Source organism: Mus caroli, chromosome 1 (genome assembly GCF_900094665.2).
Source record: "Mus caroli chromosome 1, CAROLI_EIJ_v1.1, whole genome shotgun sequence".
NCBI classification, from domain to species: domain Eukaryota; kingdom Metazoa; phylum Chordata; class Mammalia; order Rodentia; family Muridae; genus Mus; species Mus caroli.
Window position 1 is genome coordinate 160,570,021 of NC_034570.1, and position 15,110 is coordinate 160,585,130.

At 48.1% G+C, this 15,110-nt stretch overlaps 1 protein-coding gene across 3 annotated transcripts in view; it reads right to left on the reverse strand.

The window, feature by feature from the left end:
* Positions 1-15,110, reverse strand: part of Nos1ap (nitric oxide synthase 1 adaptor protein) — a 289,982-nt gene that overhangs the window by 13,568 nt on the left and 261,304 nt on the right. For 2 of the 3 annotated variants that reach the window (XM_021163360.2, XM_021163356.2), the window contains exons 7-10: positions 13,800-13,966; positions 12,183-12,362; positions 4,979-5,144; positions 3,418-3,570 (exon numbers count right to left, since the gene is read on the reverse strand). In XM_021163360.2, the coding sequence (XP_021019019.2) occupies positions 3,418-3,570; positions 4,979-5,144; positions 12,183-12,362; positions 13,800-13,966 (666 nt within the window). Of the gene's footprint in view, positions 1-2,429; positions 3,571-4,978; positions 5,145-12,182; positions 12,363-13,799; positions 13,967-15,110 lie in introns of those variants that run through there. The other variant, XM_029477646.1, reaches the window with a different exon arrangement.

Below are 15,110 nucleotides of genomic sequence, written 5' to 3' on the forward strand. Positions count from 1 at the left end.
TGGATACAAGAAGGGGGAACAGAAGAAACAGGTTAAATAGAAGAAGTAAGCAGAGACAATGGGAAAGCTTTTAGAAATAAGAAAGGTTTATTTAGCAAAAGCCACTAACTAGTGACACCATCCAAGGGTAAGTGCACTTACATCAACAGAACCGTTTCCCAGAGAGCTGACCCAACAGTTAATGACAAAACAGTTTTAGGAAGCAGAAGGCTAGGGTAGGTGGGAGGGAGGAGAGGGGAGAGCAGTCAAGCAAAGAGTAAATCAAGGAACACAATCCGTAAACAAGGTCAGCTGAGAGCGAGGCTCAGAAAGGTTCTTACAGACAGCATCAGTAGAAGCAGGAATGTAAGGAATACAGTTTCCAGTTCCCATGTGCAGTGTCCATCCTGTGCAGAGATCTGTCCTGCCTCTGCAATTGCGAAGCCTTGTATGCCCGAGAGCTTTCTTGCACCTGGGGTGGGCACCACTAAGGAACCCCTTGGTGTCCATGTGTCCTCCACATAGGGCAGAGCAGAAGGATGGAAAGGAGGAAGGCAGAGTTGAGTTAGCAGAGCAAGAAGCAAGGAAGGATGCTGCTGCGGGGAATCAGGTCTGCGACATTCCCTGTCCTGTTCATTGGCCTAAATGGAGGGTCGGTGGCTGGTGACCCCACAAGGCCCCCAGATCTTTTCTTGGTTTCTCATCTCCACATACCAAATGTGTCCAGATTTGGGTCTTACTGGGGAGGATGTGGCACATGAATGAATTCTCCAGGGAAGTCTTTAATCAGGGAAAGCGGAGGGTCAAAGAAGACAGAAACCAAGGGCAAAGTCTTGCATGAGTCTCAAGTCGGCATCTATCCATCCATTAGCCATTTCTCCAGTTCTCCCATCTTTTCCATTCCTTCCTCCTCCTTTACAGAGTTTTAAAAGCCACCATCTTGCCCACATACTCTCTTCACTGTATCCTACAAAGCCCGTTCCACCCACAGTGCACACACTTCCACTTGTTTCTGATTTTACTCTCAGCCCCCACTCACAGGAAGTAGACCTCGAGGAAACAGACATCCCACTCTCTCTGATACACAAAAGCCTACATCTGAAGGTCCTAGACTCAAGGAACCCTGGATTGGTATTGAGTAAATTCAGCTCAGCCTGTCTTGAATCCCCATCTGCCCCCTTCAGTTTTGTGGACCTCACACTGGGAATTCTCCCTTCCTTGTGTATCAGGACCTCCTTCCAATGGTTATTTAGAAAACTAACAGAATTCTACCTTGTCAATAAAATCAGGGTGGGAAAGGGATACAACCCTACTGTTTATCTGAAAACCCTGGAGAATCTTTCTAGTCACTTCTCAGACGTCCAAAAGTATGTCCACACCACACACACACACACACACACACACACACACGGTCACCCCATTCTATTACTATATACATACACACTTCATTCTATTACTACACATACACACATGCACACGTGCACACACACACACACACACACACACACACACACACTACTCCATTCTATTACTATCAACATCCCTATGCACTAGGGAGTGATAGTGTAAAGTTGTGTTAATTTCCTTTAACTCTACTGCCTAACTGTTTTGTTTAAAAGAGACCCCACTGTGGCTATAAAAAGGGCCATGCTTGCATTTTGATACATTTCGAAGCAAAGCTGGGGCTAAAGAACTCCATCCTTCCTTACTGTCCCTCTGATAACACTGCACTCTGGCCTACAGCTTGTCCAGGATGAACAGGGCCTCCTCCCCACATCACATGACTTGGAACGGGTGTCAGCTTTCTCTTCAGAGGTTGAAATAACTATTAACCAGTTAAGGTCTTACAGGGGAAAAGGAACTTTTCCCGTGGACCTAGCCAGCCGATTATTGAGTGGAGAACCCCTAGGCAAGACCTAGATGGTAAGAGATTAAGGTTGCACTTTTAACACCTGTGCTCAAGGCACGCACCTGCAGAGAGCTAGGCTGGGGTGGCACAGCTGTGGTCCCTGATCTGATCTAAGTGGCAGTGATTCTGAAGGGTAGACAGCCTCAGCTATCAGCTTACATCCATTTCTCTCTTTCTTTTTTTTTTCAGTAAAAACCAACCACTACTGCCCAGTGGAGGGGACAGGTAGAAAGCTAAGGCAGGGGTTTCTGGGTCTCTGAGACTTACACAAAGGCATAGTACTGCCAAAGCTTAGGCAGGCACAGCCCCTGAGGCAGGAAAAGGGATAATAAGATAGCTCTTAGCCTCATTTATATGAGCTGGGTTGCAGGCAGGAGATGGGTCGAGGCAGGGTTTCTAAACTGAAGAATCAGACCTACATTAGCTGCAGCAACCTCATCAGCACCCCTAGGCTAACCCTCCCCTAGGCTAACCCTTCCCTATGCTAACCCTTCCCTAGGCTAACCCTCCCCTAGGCTAACCCTCACCTAGGCTAACCCTTCCCTAGGCTAACCCTCCCCTAGGCTAACCCTTCCCTAGGCTTTCCCAGCAGGTTCTTCAATCCTATTAACACCCCCAGAGTCCTCAGAAGCAACATCCAACATCCAGCTAGAGTCAATTCCTAGTTTTTTCACTGTGACCTGTGACTCCGGTCACCTCCATGCTCACTGAATGGCAGAACTCACTTTCCCAGCAGCCCTGGGAATTCTCCAACGTCTATAATCTCAGCCAGGGCCTGGGGAAAGAATTCTCCTACAGCAGAAGGGAGGGTTAGGCAACTTGTAGCATCCTGATATCCAAAAAACTAAGTACCCGAGAAGGTACCAATGGCTTCCTTTTATGGTCTGCACCACAGAGACAGGAGAGTGTAGGTCACTGAGACATGAAGGACAGATTGAGTAGAACCTGACGATGGTGGCAGCAACAGGCCTTCCAGAACTGTGGTTCTGAAGACGGACCCATCCCAAGGCCCTGGGTTCTGGAAAGCCCTGCTTCCACCCCATTCAGTCATTAGCAGAAGGCAAGTTCCTGTCTCTAGGAATCCAATTTCTTCCCCCCATTTACCTTCCAAAGCAAAATCCCAACCCTCTTCTGAAACCCTACACTCTCCACCCTGGGTGTTATTCTCAGCGGCGCTTTCCCCTGGGCATCCCCAGCCAGGGACAGGCAGACTTGACCCCCCACTTGGCATCATGCTACCACCTTCACCAGCTCCTCATCCTGCACCTACACGGCGATCTCATCATCCAAACTGTCACCCAACTCCTGCCGCTGTAGGACATTGAGCAGGCGTGGCAGCTCTTCCTGCGACCACGAGTCACGCTCCTCGCTTTCGTCTGTGTTGGACTCATACTCAGAGGCGATGCCTGACTCTCGAAACTTGATGAGCTCCAGGCCACCTAGGAGCGGCTCACCCTGTGCCATCGGCTGGGTATCCTCAGGCGGGAGGAAGCGAAAGCACTCCAGCTTCACCAAGCAGTCATGCCTACCTAAAGGGCTGCCCGCTGGGTGGGCAAAGTCAGCCAAGCCAGCGCCCAGCAGTGGTGAGTGTAGGTCCTCTGGCTTAGGGGTAGTGGATTCACAGAGCACAGGCAGGGCACCTGAACGGAAGGTGATCTCCAGCAAGCTGTCCTGGGAGCCCACTGCAGGGAAATGAAAGGCAAGGAGATGCAGGGTTAGGCAAGGCTTCAAATGTGAGCTCATCTATTAACCCCTGGTTCTGACAACTTCCATTCCTGAAAGGGTCCTCTCCTGACTGGCTCTGTAGCATTGCTAAGAGTTTTATAGATTAATCTAGTGCTCCTTCTCTTCCACCCCAGCAGTGTCAAATGTACCTGGCTATGGAAGAGCAGGTGTCAGAGAGTTGGGGAGGCTTCCAAATGCTCTGTAGTGGATTTGTGATGGGGGGGGGGGTTACCAACCCAGCCACATTCCAACTAAGGGCTAACACTGGAACCTTGTGAGAGAGGAATGTAGACCCTGGCTTACACACTGTGGCTCCCAGCTATACCGGTGCTCAGCCCTGTCTCTGACTACTGCTGAAGAACCCGTGGGCTGTACTATGTAATAGCTAAGGGGGGTAGCTTGAGGGAACTCCTAGTATAGTTAGAAAAGCATTGGATTTTCAATGACTAAGTGTGAATCTAGGCTTCACTCACTGTTTGCTACCTGTGTGGCTCTGAGCTACTTATTAAACTTCCCTGAGTATGTTTCCTCAGTTGTGCAAGGGGCATAACAGAATCTACCACTAAAGAGAATAAACAAGCTTACACATTAAAAAACAACTATCATGGGCTAGAGAGATGGCTCAGTGGTTAAGAGCACTGACTGCTATTCCAAAGGTCCCGAGTTCAAATCCCAGCAACCACATGATGGCTCACAACCATCTGTAATGAGATCTGACACCTTCTTCTGGAGTGTCTGAAGACAGCTACAGTGTACTTACATATAATAAATAAATAAATCTTTAAAATAACCTACTATCACAATTATGTTTGTAATAGCTGATCAACAGGGATTTGTCTGACCACAGTCAAGATAGCTTAGCTTATTACTTAGCTTAGCAAGATTACTTAGCTACCTTATCGATTAAATGGATATCCAGTTCTCTGTGACACAGAACAGTGAGTGAACTTTATAGTGCAGAGAATCAACTCTGGAGGAGTTTGTATGTCCCACAGAGCTCACAACATGATGCCCCATAGGGACTCAGCCCCATAGGGTTCATTGGGAAATCCCTCTAAGGAAGAAATGGGCTTGTTTGGAATATAGAGTGGCTAAGTTCCCTTCCAGGAGAGAGCAGATGAATGTGGTTGCATCTCCCAGGGGCCTTCAAGTTTGAGTAGTGGATAGAAGGCAGACAAGATGTACTCTGGTTCTGCAGGTCTATAATTCATGAGGAGATGTGAAGACTAATAACAATGTTGACTAGGTTCTGTTGAAATACAGGCACCATCAAGGCTCCGAGCAAAACATCCCAGGGTTCATGGAAATAACTTGTTTTATGAAGCTTGGACAGCGGTACCAAGGCTGGATGGGACCCCGGCTTACTGGTGTTCTGTCCTGACAGCTTCAGCTCCAGCTCCTGCACCTGCTTCACCAGCAGAGAGATGTGCTGGAGCATGTCTTTGTTCTGCAGCAGGAGCTGGTGCACTCGTGCCTGGGCCTCCAGCCGCGCCGCAGCCTCAGCAGCCAACTGATCCTTCAGTAAGTGTACCTGGAGAGAAGAGGAGGCAGGGCGACAGAGAGGAGAAGGGGCAAAGAAAAGAGAGGGACATTAATACAAATGACAGTTGCCAATGGATGGCCAGGACCAGAGATACCCCTTTCCATATTCAATACAAAAGGAAGAAACCCTGCATGGAAAATGGGCACTTGGTCTGGTAATATTGGAAAAATAGCCAAGAGAAGACAGGTCAACGGCCCTGTGGACCTCTCTATAAGCATTAAAGGACCATGATGTCCCTCAGGCACCACTCTGAGTCCCATGCGAAGTGCAAGATATAGTGAAGACATTCTCACTTCCTGCAATGTCCCTGTGGATAAACTATCCTCCATTTCTATCTTAAGAACCCATTTAGGCCCAACACAGCATACTTTTCTAACTAACTTCATTTTGTTTGAGACAGGGGCTCTTGATATTTAGCCCTGGCTGGCCTGCTACTGGCTACACAGACCAGGCTGGCCTTGAACCTGCAGCCATCATCTTGTTTCTACCTCCTTGGTGCTAGGATTCCAGACATAGGGTATCACACCCAGTTTTACCTACAATCCTTTCAAAAAACAAAAGTAGCTGGGTATGGGGGATACATGCTGTAATCCTAGTCCTTGGGAAACAGGACAATTTTGAGGCTAGTCTAGTCTACCTAACAACTTCCATGCCAGTCAGAAATACCTAACAAGACCCTGTCTCAAATCAATTAAAACGCAAACATTAATATAGTAGCTAAACCATCATAACATCTCCCCAACACCTGCCACCCATAATCTTTATAATCGTTCCTTCCAATTTCCTGAGCATCAATGCAATAAGGCACAGGAAGTACAACTCTACTGCTATTAGTGAGTTGGTTATATTAAAGCTTGTCTTCTTATGTCTGGGTACTAGCCTCTCTGTCTTCCTATCCTCTTCTTATTCCCAATAGATGCTTATAGAGACTTGATTCCTTCCCTGAAAGGGTTAAATGCTTATTGAGTGACTTACAGAAGTGCTCTTCTGAAAACCATATAAAGGCTGAGATTATTATTATAGTCAGCACCTCATTTATTCATATCCCTGTGGAACAGGGGCCAGCCACAGCATACTCAACCCCATTCCTGGTGCATTTCACCTTGAAGGCGAAAATCAGTGGGAGGAGAGGGGTTAAATTATACTCTAGCTTTAAAAGAAAATAGGCAAAAGGTCAGTGTTCACACAAACATGATTCTTGTGCTCGCAGTGGACCAGCAGGGTTTTAGAAGGCTCTGGAGAAAGGGAATGGATAAGTTCGATCACCTGGAACCAAGTCTATAGGGAAGATGGTTTTCCTGGACCTAAACCATGGTGTTGACAAGAACCGAAGTTTGTGGGATGTGGACTGGAGGAGAAAGCCGGATGAGGGGAAGCATTCGCTGGCTCCTTTTCAGGCAAAAATGCTCTTGATTTCTCAAAAGCAGCAAGCTGTAAAAACTCACAATTTGCTGAGGCTGATCAAGGGATCTATAAGTCTCCACATCTGCCTTTTGGGGACATAGTACTAAGAAAATTACATTCGGGTAGGGTGGGTGCTTCCTTCTCTGTCCAGTTCTTAAGCCCTGACCTTGCAGTTGGCTCTGCTTTGAACGGAGCAGAGCCACTAATGAGATTTGCTGCCACTCTCCATTAGTGGATCCTCAAGGTTGGACTCATCCCTCCCCAGGGAGAAGATGCCTAATGAATCTAAAGAAAACTTGTCCTCTATAAAGGACTGCTGAGGACAGAGTTCTTGTCCTGATCAGGGTGCCACCCCTGATTTGCTCTATCATATTCACAGGAGGGATGTGAAGAGGGGTGAGACCAGGGGAAGATGTGTCAGTAACATGCAGCCTGGGTTTCTGATGCTGGGTGGCTGTGAAATCTGGAGCTTTCTTGGAAACTGAGGCATAGAGAAATTTCACCCAGGAGTCCCCTAAATCCTGTTTGAATCTAAGAAACAGGGAAAGGGTTGTAGGAAACCTCTACCTGTACCCCCCACCCCAGGAAGGCAAGCTTAAAACTCTACTTGCCCCTACTGTTACTTACATGAAATAAGAGTACCTTTGAAAGGAATCTACCATCTATGGATTAGATCTCTCACTTTCTACTTATGTTGGAATCAAATAGAAATGTAAGACAGAAATATGGAACATGGCTGCACACCATTAATTAGCATCTGTTATGAGCTACCTACACACCTGCTATACACCCTTGGGTACCAGCATCCCAACAGAATAGACCATTAGGAAGCAAGTATGGAACTAGCAGCTGGGGTGTTGGAGTCTTTCCTTCTGAGACAACTACAGGCAATTTTCTCTGGGCCTCAGCTTCCCCATCTGTCAATGGAGAGGGCTGGCTAGGGGCTATGTGATCCTGCATTCAGATAGACAATCGTAAACACTAGGGGCCACTTTCTAAAGGGTCACTGAGAAAAATCCTCAGATCCCCATAGTGACATCTGAGAATCAGGGAGGAGAAGGAGAAAAAAGTTGTTCCTTCTTGCAGGAGTTAGGTGAGATGCTTCTTTGGTGGGTGTCCAAGTTCCAAGGGCGGAGCGCCATCAACACCTGAGAGACTACCCTCCAATACTGTGCTTCTGGTAAAACCCATTGACATTAAGTGCCGTGAACAAACACCCCCGAGTATAAGTGCCTCTTGGCCCCGATTACATAAGGATCTTGCAAGCGCAGAGCTGGATCACTGCAGATGTTTTTAGGCTCCATAAGCACAGAAAGAACGCACTGCTGTCACTGCCCAAGCCAGCACTAATGAACCACCTGCTACTGCAGTCATTAGAAGTGGCATCAGGCCTGAGGATCAGAGCCCTGAGCTGCAGAACTAACCCCAGGCCAAGCAAGGCCAACGCAGCTTAGACTTCTTCAAACGCTGAAGCAGAGTTTATATGGAGTTGGATATCAAAATCAGGTAGTGTTAGCTTCACCCTTGGTTTGGGCTCTGTTTCTCAACGTATGACAGGAACAGAAGGTACCGTCTTATCTGCCCTCCCTGACCCCAATCATAGACAAAGAATTTAACATCTTTTCCCAAAACTGTCTACAATACTTTGAACATTGACTATTCCACTCAGACCAAGCTGGTGGTGGCACAGACACAGCAATGTGGCACCGAGTCACATGCAGTGTTGGTGTCTTGCTCTGTACCCCAATCCTAGAACAACATGTATAACACCAACCCTGATCCCTCCATCTCTGCACCGCTCCCCAGACTCTGACACTCACCCTCAACCCACCCACCCGGCCACCACCTCAGACCACTGTCTCACTCACTCACTCACTCACTCACTCACTCACTCTCCAGCCTACTTGCCTGGACTCCAGCTCCTCCATCAGAAGTGGGGGCAGGGCCAGGCTGAAGTTAGGGAGTGGGGGGCACATGGAAATGGCAGTGGAGATAACCAGAGCAATTTGCGCCCCTGCCCCCGCCCCCTTCACCATACCAGATGGAAGCAGAGGCAGGCAGTGCTGTCTCAGCATGCATATACCAGGGACTTGGGCAGGGCTGGAGACTGGGAGAAGCCACAAGGACAGATGCTACGAGGAGGGCCTGGGCGGGGGCACAAAGCATTTCAGCACTGTTGCTCTAACTACGGCACACACACAGGACCACAAAAGCACAAAGCATAAATAACAAATTACTTGTTCCTGAATAAGCAGAAGTAGCAACAGGTAGAGGAGCTCTTTAAATAGCAACAATGAGCTTCGCTATCGTTATTATTTTATTCCCCCCACCCCACCCCCCAAGAGCTAGGCTAGGGCTTGGCAAATGATGAACAGATCTGGCCCACTTAACCGCTGTCAATCACTCACAATCCTGGAGCCAGGCAGGCCCAGCATGCAGCTATGCAGGCACCAGCTACAGCCCAGGTACCATTCAAGGTGTGGTTATATGTTCACCCACACCCTTGAACTTCTGGGCCACTGTAAAAGCAGAAAAGCTAATGCAGCCAGGCAAGGCTCATGCTGGGCTGGGAGAGCTGCAGAGGGACTGGGGTAAGTCACTATTTACACACTGAAGAATGACCCGGAAGTACTTAGGAGTTGGTTAACACCTTCTTTGACCCTATGCGTGTAAGACCAAGGAAGGCATGTTCAAGATCAGCTCTGAAAGAATGAAGGTGAGGCTGGAAGAGGTCTTTGGAGGCCTTAGTAAAAGTCACGACATCAAAAAGAACTAAATATGGATCTAAAGACAACAGCCAAATCAGACCAGTGCATGAGAGCAAATGCACTGGGGGCATAAAGAATGCAACAAGCGACTTCAAGAGCACACATAGCTGCATGAAATTGGGAAATTGGGGCTTTACCCTTAGATTTTAAACTGAGAAGTATTACACAGAGGCTTGGAAGCTCTGAGAAACAGAAACTATGTTCTCACCGGAAACACTGAGATGACATACTTACTGAATTCTGGCGACTACTGAGAGTCCAATGAAAGACAGAGACCCTGCAGTTTGCCAGCAGTAGTCTGACAGAACAAGTAAAAGCTGCCTTTTCATCAGAAACTAATCTGTCCTGCAGAAGAACCAAGCCTGCTATAGTTGGTCTGTTGCAGGTGTGTAAACAAGGCCAGCATAACCTGTCACCAACTGACCTGCATCTCTTATGTAACCGATTTTACCCATGGGTGGAGATAATAACAGAAAGGCCTTGGATCAGATTCTACAGAGTAAGAGAGATAGAAGAGGCTGGGTTAGGAACTCATCTACAGGACCAAGGAGCCAAGGGTCAGCTGAGAGGTCCGATTGTTCCCTACTGTGTCCCTGGCAGTACAGAAGATGCAGATAGAAGGGAGGTGGTCAAGGACAGGCAGAGGACTATGTTTGAGAAGCCATCAATGGCCGTAAGTCTAGTTTGAAAGATTCTGGAAGCCTGCCACTTTCCTCAAAGTCACTGTGTCAATACAGGGCATTGATGCCCTATAGTGGCCTTTCATCACATCACTGATTGAGCTGAGAGTTCAGCAGCTCAATGCCAACCATAGTCAACAGACTCTGAGTTTATGAGAGGCTTGGGGTGACCAACCCGGTAAAATTCTTGCACCTTTGGTGCTTGTGAAATGAATCTGGAACACTATACTGCATTCTTTCCTTAGACTCACTGTCTTCCAGGAGAGAGGTAATTAGGCAGTAGGGCAGGGACATGGATGTTTTGTTAAGACAGATACTTCCTATGCCAGAAAACCACTCTTGGGTTTTGTCCCGACTGCAGCAGACCTGTGGTAAGTTGTGGGTCTGACTGACTGTAGGCTGAGTGCTTCTTTCCACTGCCACAACACTGTGTGCAGATTAGACACTTGCAACCGGGTTCCCTTTAGCACTTAGCTGAGCTGACTTCCATTTCAGATGCTTTCGGATAATAAAACATCATGAATACGCATCAGATCTACTCTTAGATAAATAATAATTACTTGGGGATTGATAGGCTGAAAGAGAATTGCTTGGATAATGGATAAGTATTCAATGGGAAACTTGGGGAACTGCTGAGCCTTGGAATGGGCCAGGGCTGAAATGCTCAGGCCTTCTTCCTGTCATCCTGTACCCTGAGCAGGAGAGTCTCAGACTGTCATGCTGTCATCAGCCAGAGATGGATTCTTTCTTTTGACAAAGAATGATATTTTTTCCCCAAACATAAGAAGGCATTAGTGACATCCTCTTTCTCTGTCACTGTTCTGGATACACCTGTAAATCCTCCCACCTGGCGCGGCATCTCCTCTGTTTTCCCACCCCCACCCCACCTTTGAGGCTCTATCTAGTACCTTGGAGCAGCATCCCACTGATTCCAAGTCTCCTGAAATGTGGAACAAAGTGACCCACAAGGCTGGTGCCTCGGGTACAGTCAGCGAAGGCAAGATGACAAGAGAGCTCTTTAAAGCCACACCCTTGCTGATTTGATTAAGGATAGGCTGCCGGATGCTTCCTGAAAGTGTACAGAGGAAAGACTCACTCTGCCAGCGGGCTTTGCTTCACTCAGGAGTCAGGAGAAGAGGAGGCAGGACACACAAGAAGGAAGTTCTTTCCACAGAAGCCTGCTTCTTATACTGCAGAACATGGGCAATCCAGGCACGCTGTCAAATCTAGCAGACTTAGAAGGCTGGTGTATACAGTGGCCTTCCCAGATAACTTTCCAACCATCCTCTCTTCCTGACCACCTTCACCTACCCACATAATTCCTGACCCTGTCTGGAACTCAAGCATGTTTCTTCACCATCCCTGACTTGCCCATAACAGAGAGAAGGCTCAGCCTACTGGTCTCCAAGGAAGTACGAATTACCAGTGTCCTCCATAGAAATCAAACTCAAGGATTCCTCTAAAAACAAGCAAGGGTGATCAGCCCAATCTCTCACAAAGCAGCTATATTCCAACCCGACTTCAGGGCAGAGACTCCATCTGGATGCTAAGAGGTAGCCAGTTCTTCTCAAATGGCTCAGATCATCTACCTAAATTCCTAAAAGTTCATTGCTATTATAATGAATTTCTAATCAAGTACTGTCTGGAATAAGTGGACCACTAATGGAGTCTTGAGTATCCATTATGGTCAAGAGTGTTTGGGATGCCAGAGTAGCAGTCTGTGCAAGGATGCTGGGCACAGATTCATACTTTGAGCCGTTTTGAGAGTTGTATCATAGCCACACCTGTCCTAACTCCAAGGGCATCCCTTCCCACCCCAAACACAAGGAAACAAGGCAGGAAAGGGAGGGAGGGCCTGTGTACATCTTTTTTCCTTGGTAAGATCAAGTCATTATCCAACAACATCAGCCAAGCCAGCCAAGCCTAATTCAGAGCGAGGGATACATGGGGAACCAATGTGTTTCGTTTTGTTTTGTTTTCCATTTTAACCGCAGTCCCCATCTGTCCCCCCTCCCCTTTGACTTCCCGGAACCCCAACAAGCAATGAACCCATAGCATGAGCAGTTTCCTTAGAGCTCCCTAGGTTTTAAACCTGCCCTGAGCCCCTCGCTAGGGAAGGTGCGTCAAGCCCATGAGAGTGGAGCCTGTGAAGAAGGGAGGAGGCTGAGGAGAACCTGGGCCACAGCCACTTGTGTCTGCTGCTGCTGCTGCTGGAGGAGCTGCTGGAGGAGCTGCATCTGGTGGTGAGTGGACAGGGGAGTCCCTGTGCCCAAGCCCGGCGGCTTCGAGGAAGAGGAAGGGAGCAGCATGCGAGGGGAGGCTGTCAGTATGGGCTCCTGAGGGTGGGGTGAGACCTGGGAAGAGAAGACAGAACATGGCTCAGAGGCAGAAGCCACCATTGAGGTCCCACTCTCACTGTAATAACATTCATGGTGGGTTCACGGGCAGAGCAAAACCCATACACTGGAGATGCTCCGTCTTGAATGACAGAAGAATAGCTCCTCGGAGGAAATGCTGGCACACCTGCGCTTGGACCACACAGTCAGAAAGGCTCATCTTCATACTTTGGTAACACTTGCTGCTACAGTATGAGATAGGCAGCTGGTAAAATATTTCTTAGTTCTTATTTCCAATTATATACCTTAAATTGGGGTTCTATCTTTAGAATCTATGTCTAGATACATGGCTACCTATCATGCTGCTACAAGAACACGAGGGAGATAGCCCCAGTTCTTTCCTGTGCTTCCTCTTCCAGGGTCAGATGTTCTTTCCTCTCTTTTTCTATAGTGAGGTAGAACATTTAGATATCACAACAAAGGACCCTCACAGGGGGACCTCTGTGAGTTAGGTGACCACAGCTGCTGTCTCTCTCTCCTGAATGGACACTTTCACCCAGACAGTTCCTATAAGTCAGAGTTCAATGTGAGGGAGGTATGTCCTGTTTCTGGTGGCTCTGCTGATCTTCAGACACATAGGAAAAAGGCACCCGGGACAAAGGCCTATTGCCACTTGAGGCTAAGTAATGAGGCATCAGAGGAAACAGGAGGCACTGCACACCAAGCTACACAGGTGTTTCCTCATGAGCTGGCCTGATGGAGGATGACCTGGGAACCCCAGGGTCACACCACCAGTCAGGAACTTTCCCTTTGGCTTTTATTTTTCTTAGTCTAATTGTCTTCAGGTTTGAATTTAGTCTCAAGGCTCTTGGGGTTTGTTTCCCGGGTTATATGAGAAGCCCCCTTAGGCTTTAGTCATCCCATCTGTGGAATGCCAGGCTTGAGGGTGAGGAGGACTGCCTCCGTGTGGTTTCTAACATGCAGTGAGCCAGTTTCCAGATTCAACAGAGCTGTTATGCAAGGGTTTTGAAGACACACAACCAGTAGACAAGGTGAGAGGGCTCAAACAGCCTGGTGTTTGTTTGTTTGTTTGTTTGTTTTCGCTAAGTCACGTGATTACTTATATCACTTTGATCTTCCGGATGAGCCCTGCACACATACAAGATGCTGATGTGTAGGGAACAAGGCAATAGAACATTGATGAGAGTCCTCAGGTGGGCAACACACCTCAGAAACGAACTCCACAGCACTCTCTCTTGTATCAGTGGCTGCTGAGTCCGAGCAGGTCAGACCCCTCTAGGAGGTAATGAATATGCTCGCACACTGCCATGGAGTGACAGAGCACCTCACTCTGAGGCTGCCACAGCAGGAGCTGTGAGACAACTGAGGGCCCAGAGTCACAGCTGTCACCCAGCTTGCTCACAGGCACCCGGACCACACATGAAGATCACCTACCGTTGAGTCTATGTGGGAGCCTCCGTCCTTCCCTACAGCATCCAGATCAGTCACACCTCGGCTGAATTCCAGAATGTCATTCCCGGGGAGTGGGACCTCCACAGCGTCAATGTCGGTCTCCTCTGCAGTGGCTGTGGAGACCCTCTCAGCTCCCGTGAGCTGGCGGCCTGCGGGGATAACAGGGAAGGGAACCACAACATGTGGAACAACTGTACCTCTTTAATGTGTTAGCTCTCAGTCACTCAAGCTCAGGCATGCCATGGGCTGACATGTCACACACCCTTTCGATCGAGGCACACGAATACACCTTTTTAACCCAGTGTGCTATGTCTCTTCAGTATCATCCTAAAGTCCAGAAACAAATGAACATTCTCAAGCTGGATGCCTGGTACATTTCTATCAGCAAGATGTAAAGATTCTAGAAGAAAAGGGTTGCTATCTCTACTGCATCCCAGCTCAGGCCTCAGCTTCCACGGTCCACAGAGACTATCTCCTTACCCTATATTTGGGATTTCATTTGTCACCATGTTTTCCTGTTTTGAGATGGGGGCTTCACTCTGTAGCCCAAGATAGCCCAGAACACACTCGCTAGCCAAGGCTAGCCTCCAACCTATGCCCTTCTTCCTTTCTCTGCCTCCCGAGTACTGGGATTACAGGCATGGGCCCTGTAGGTTCATCACTGTTGCCTTCAAATACAATTCCCTAATAGTTTTCAGGGACCAAGCAGCAGTTGGAACATAGAGTAGGCAGGCTGGTGACAGCGGGGTGAAATCCCTAATGTTGGAGCTAGCCCAGACAACCAGGTGTGAGGCATGTATCTACCGTGCAGAGCAATTGTGTAAGTGCTCTGACAGGAAAGGCTTCCCTGATGCAAGGGTTAAGCTCTGATAGGAAAGGTATCTCGACAGTCAGGAATCAAGGAATACCACAAACTCACAATGTACAACAAACCCCACATATGAGGTAGGTGTATTGGAAGAGACACAAGATGGTGGCTGTCTCTGCCAAGGTGAAAAGCCATAGAAAACTGAGCAGGAGGCAGGCTTTATATAGGTTTTCTTGAAGTTGAGTTTTTCAGGATGGTCATTGGAGAGGTTGAAATCCAAGCCCAGGGATTGGTGGGATTTCATGCTCAGGGATGTGAAAGTATTCTTATACCCAACAAAGTGGCTGTAAATCCTTCCTATGCAAATGTGCCCAGTGCTCTGGGGAAATAAGCCTGGTATTTACAAGTCAATAGCATGCTTGGTTTTCCTCTGGGAACTGAGGGGATGCCCCACTCCCTATGAGGGGCACAAAGGCAGTTGGTCT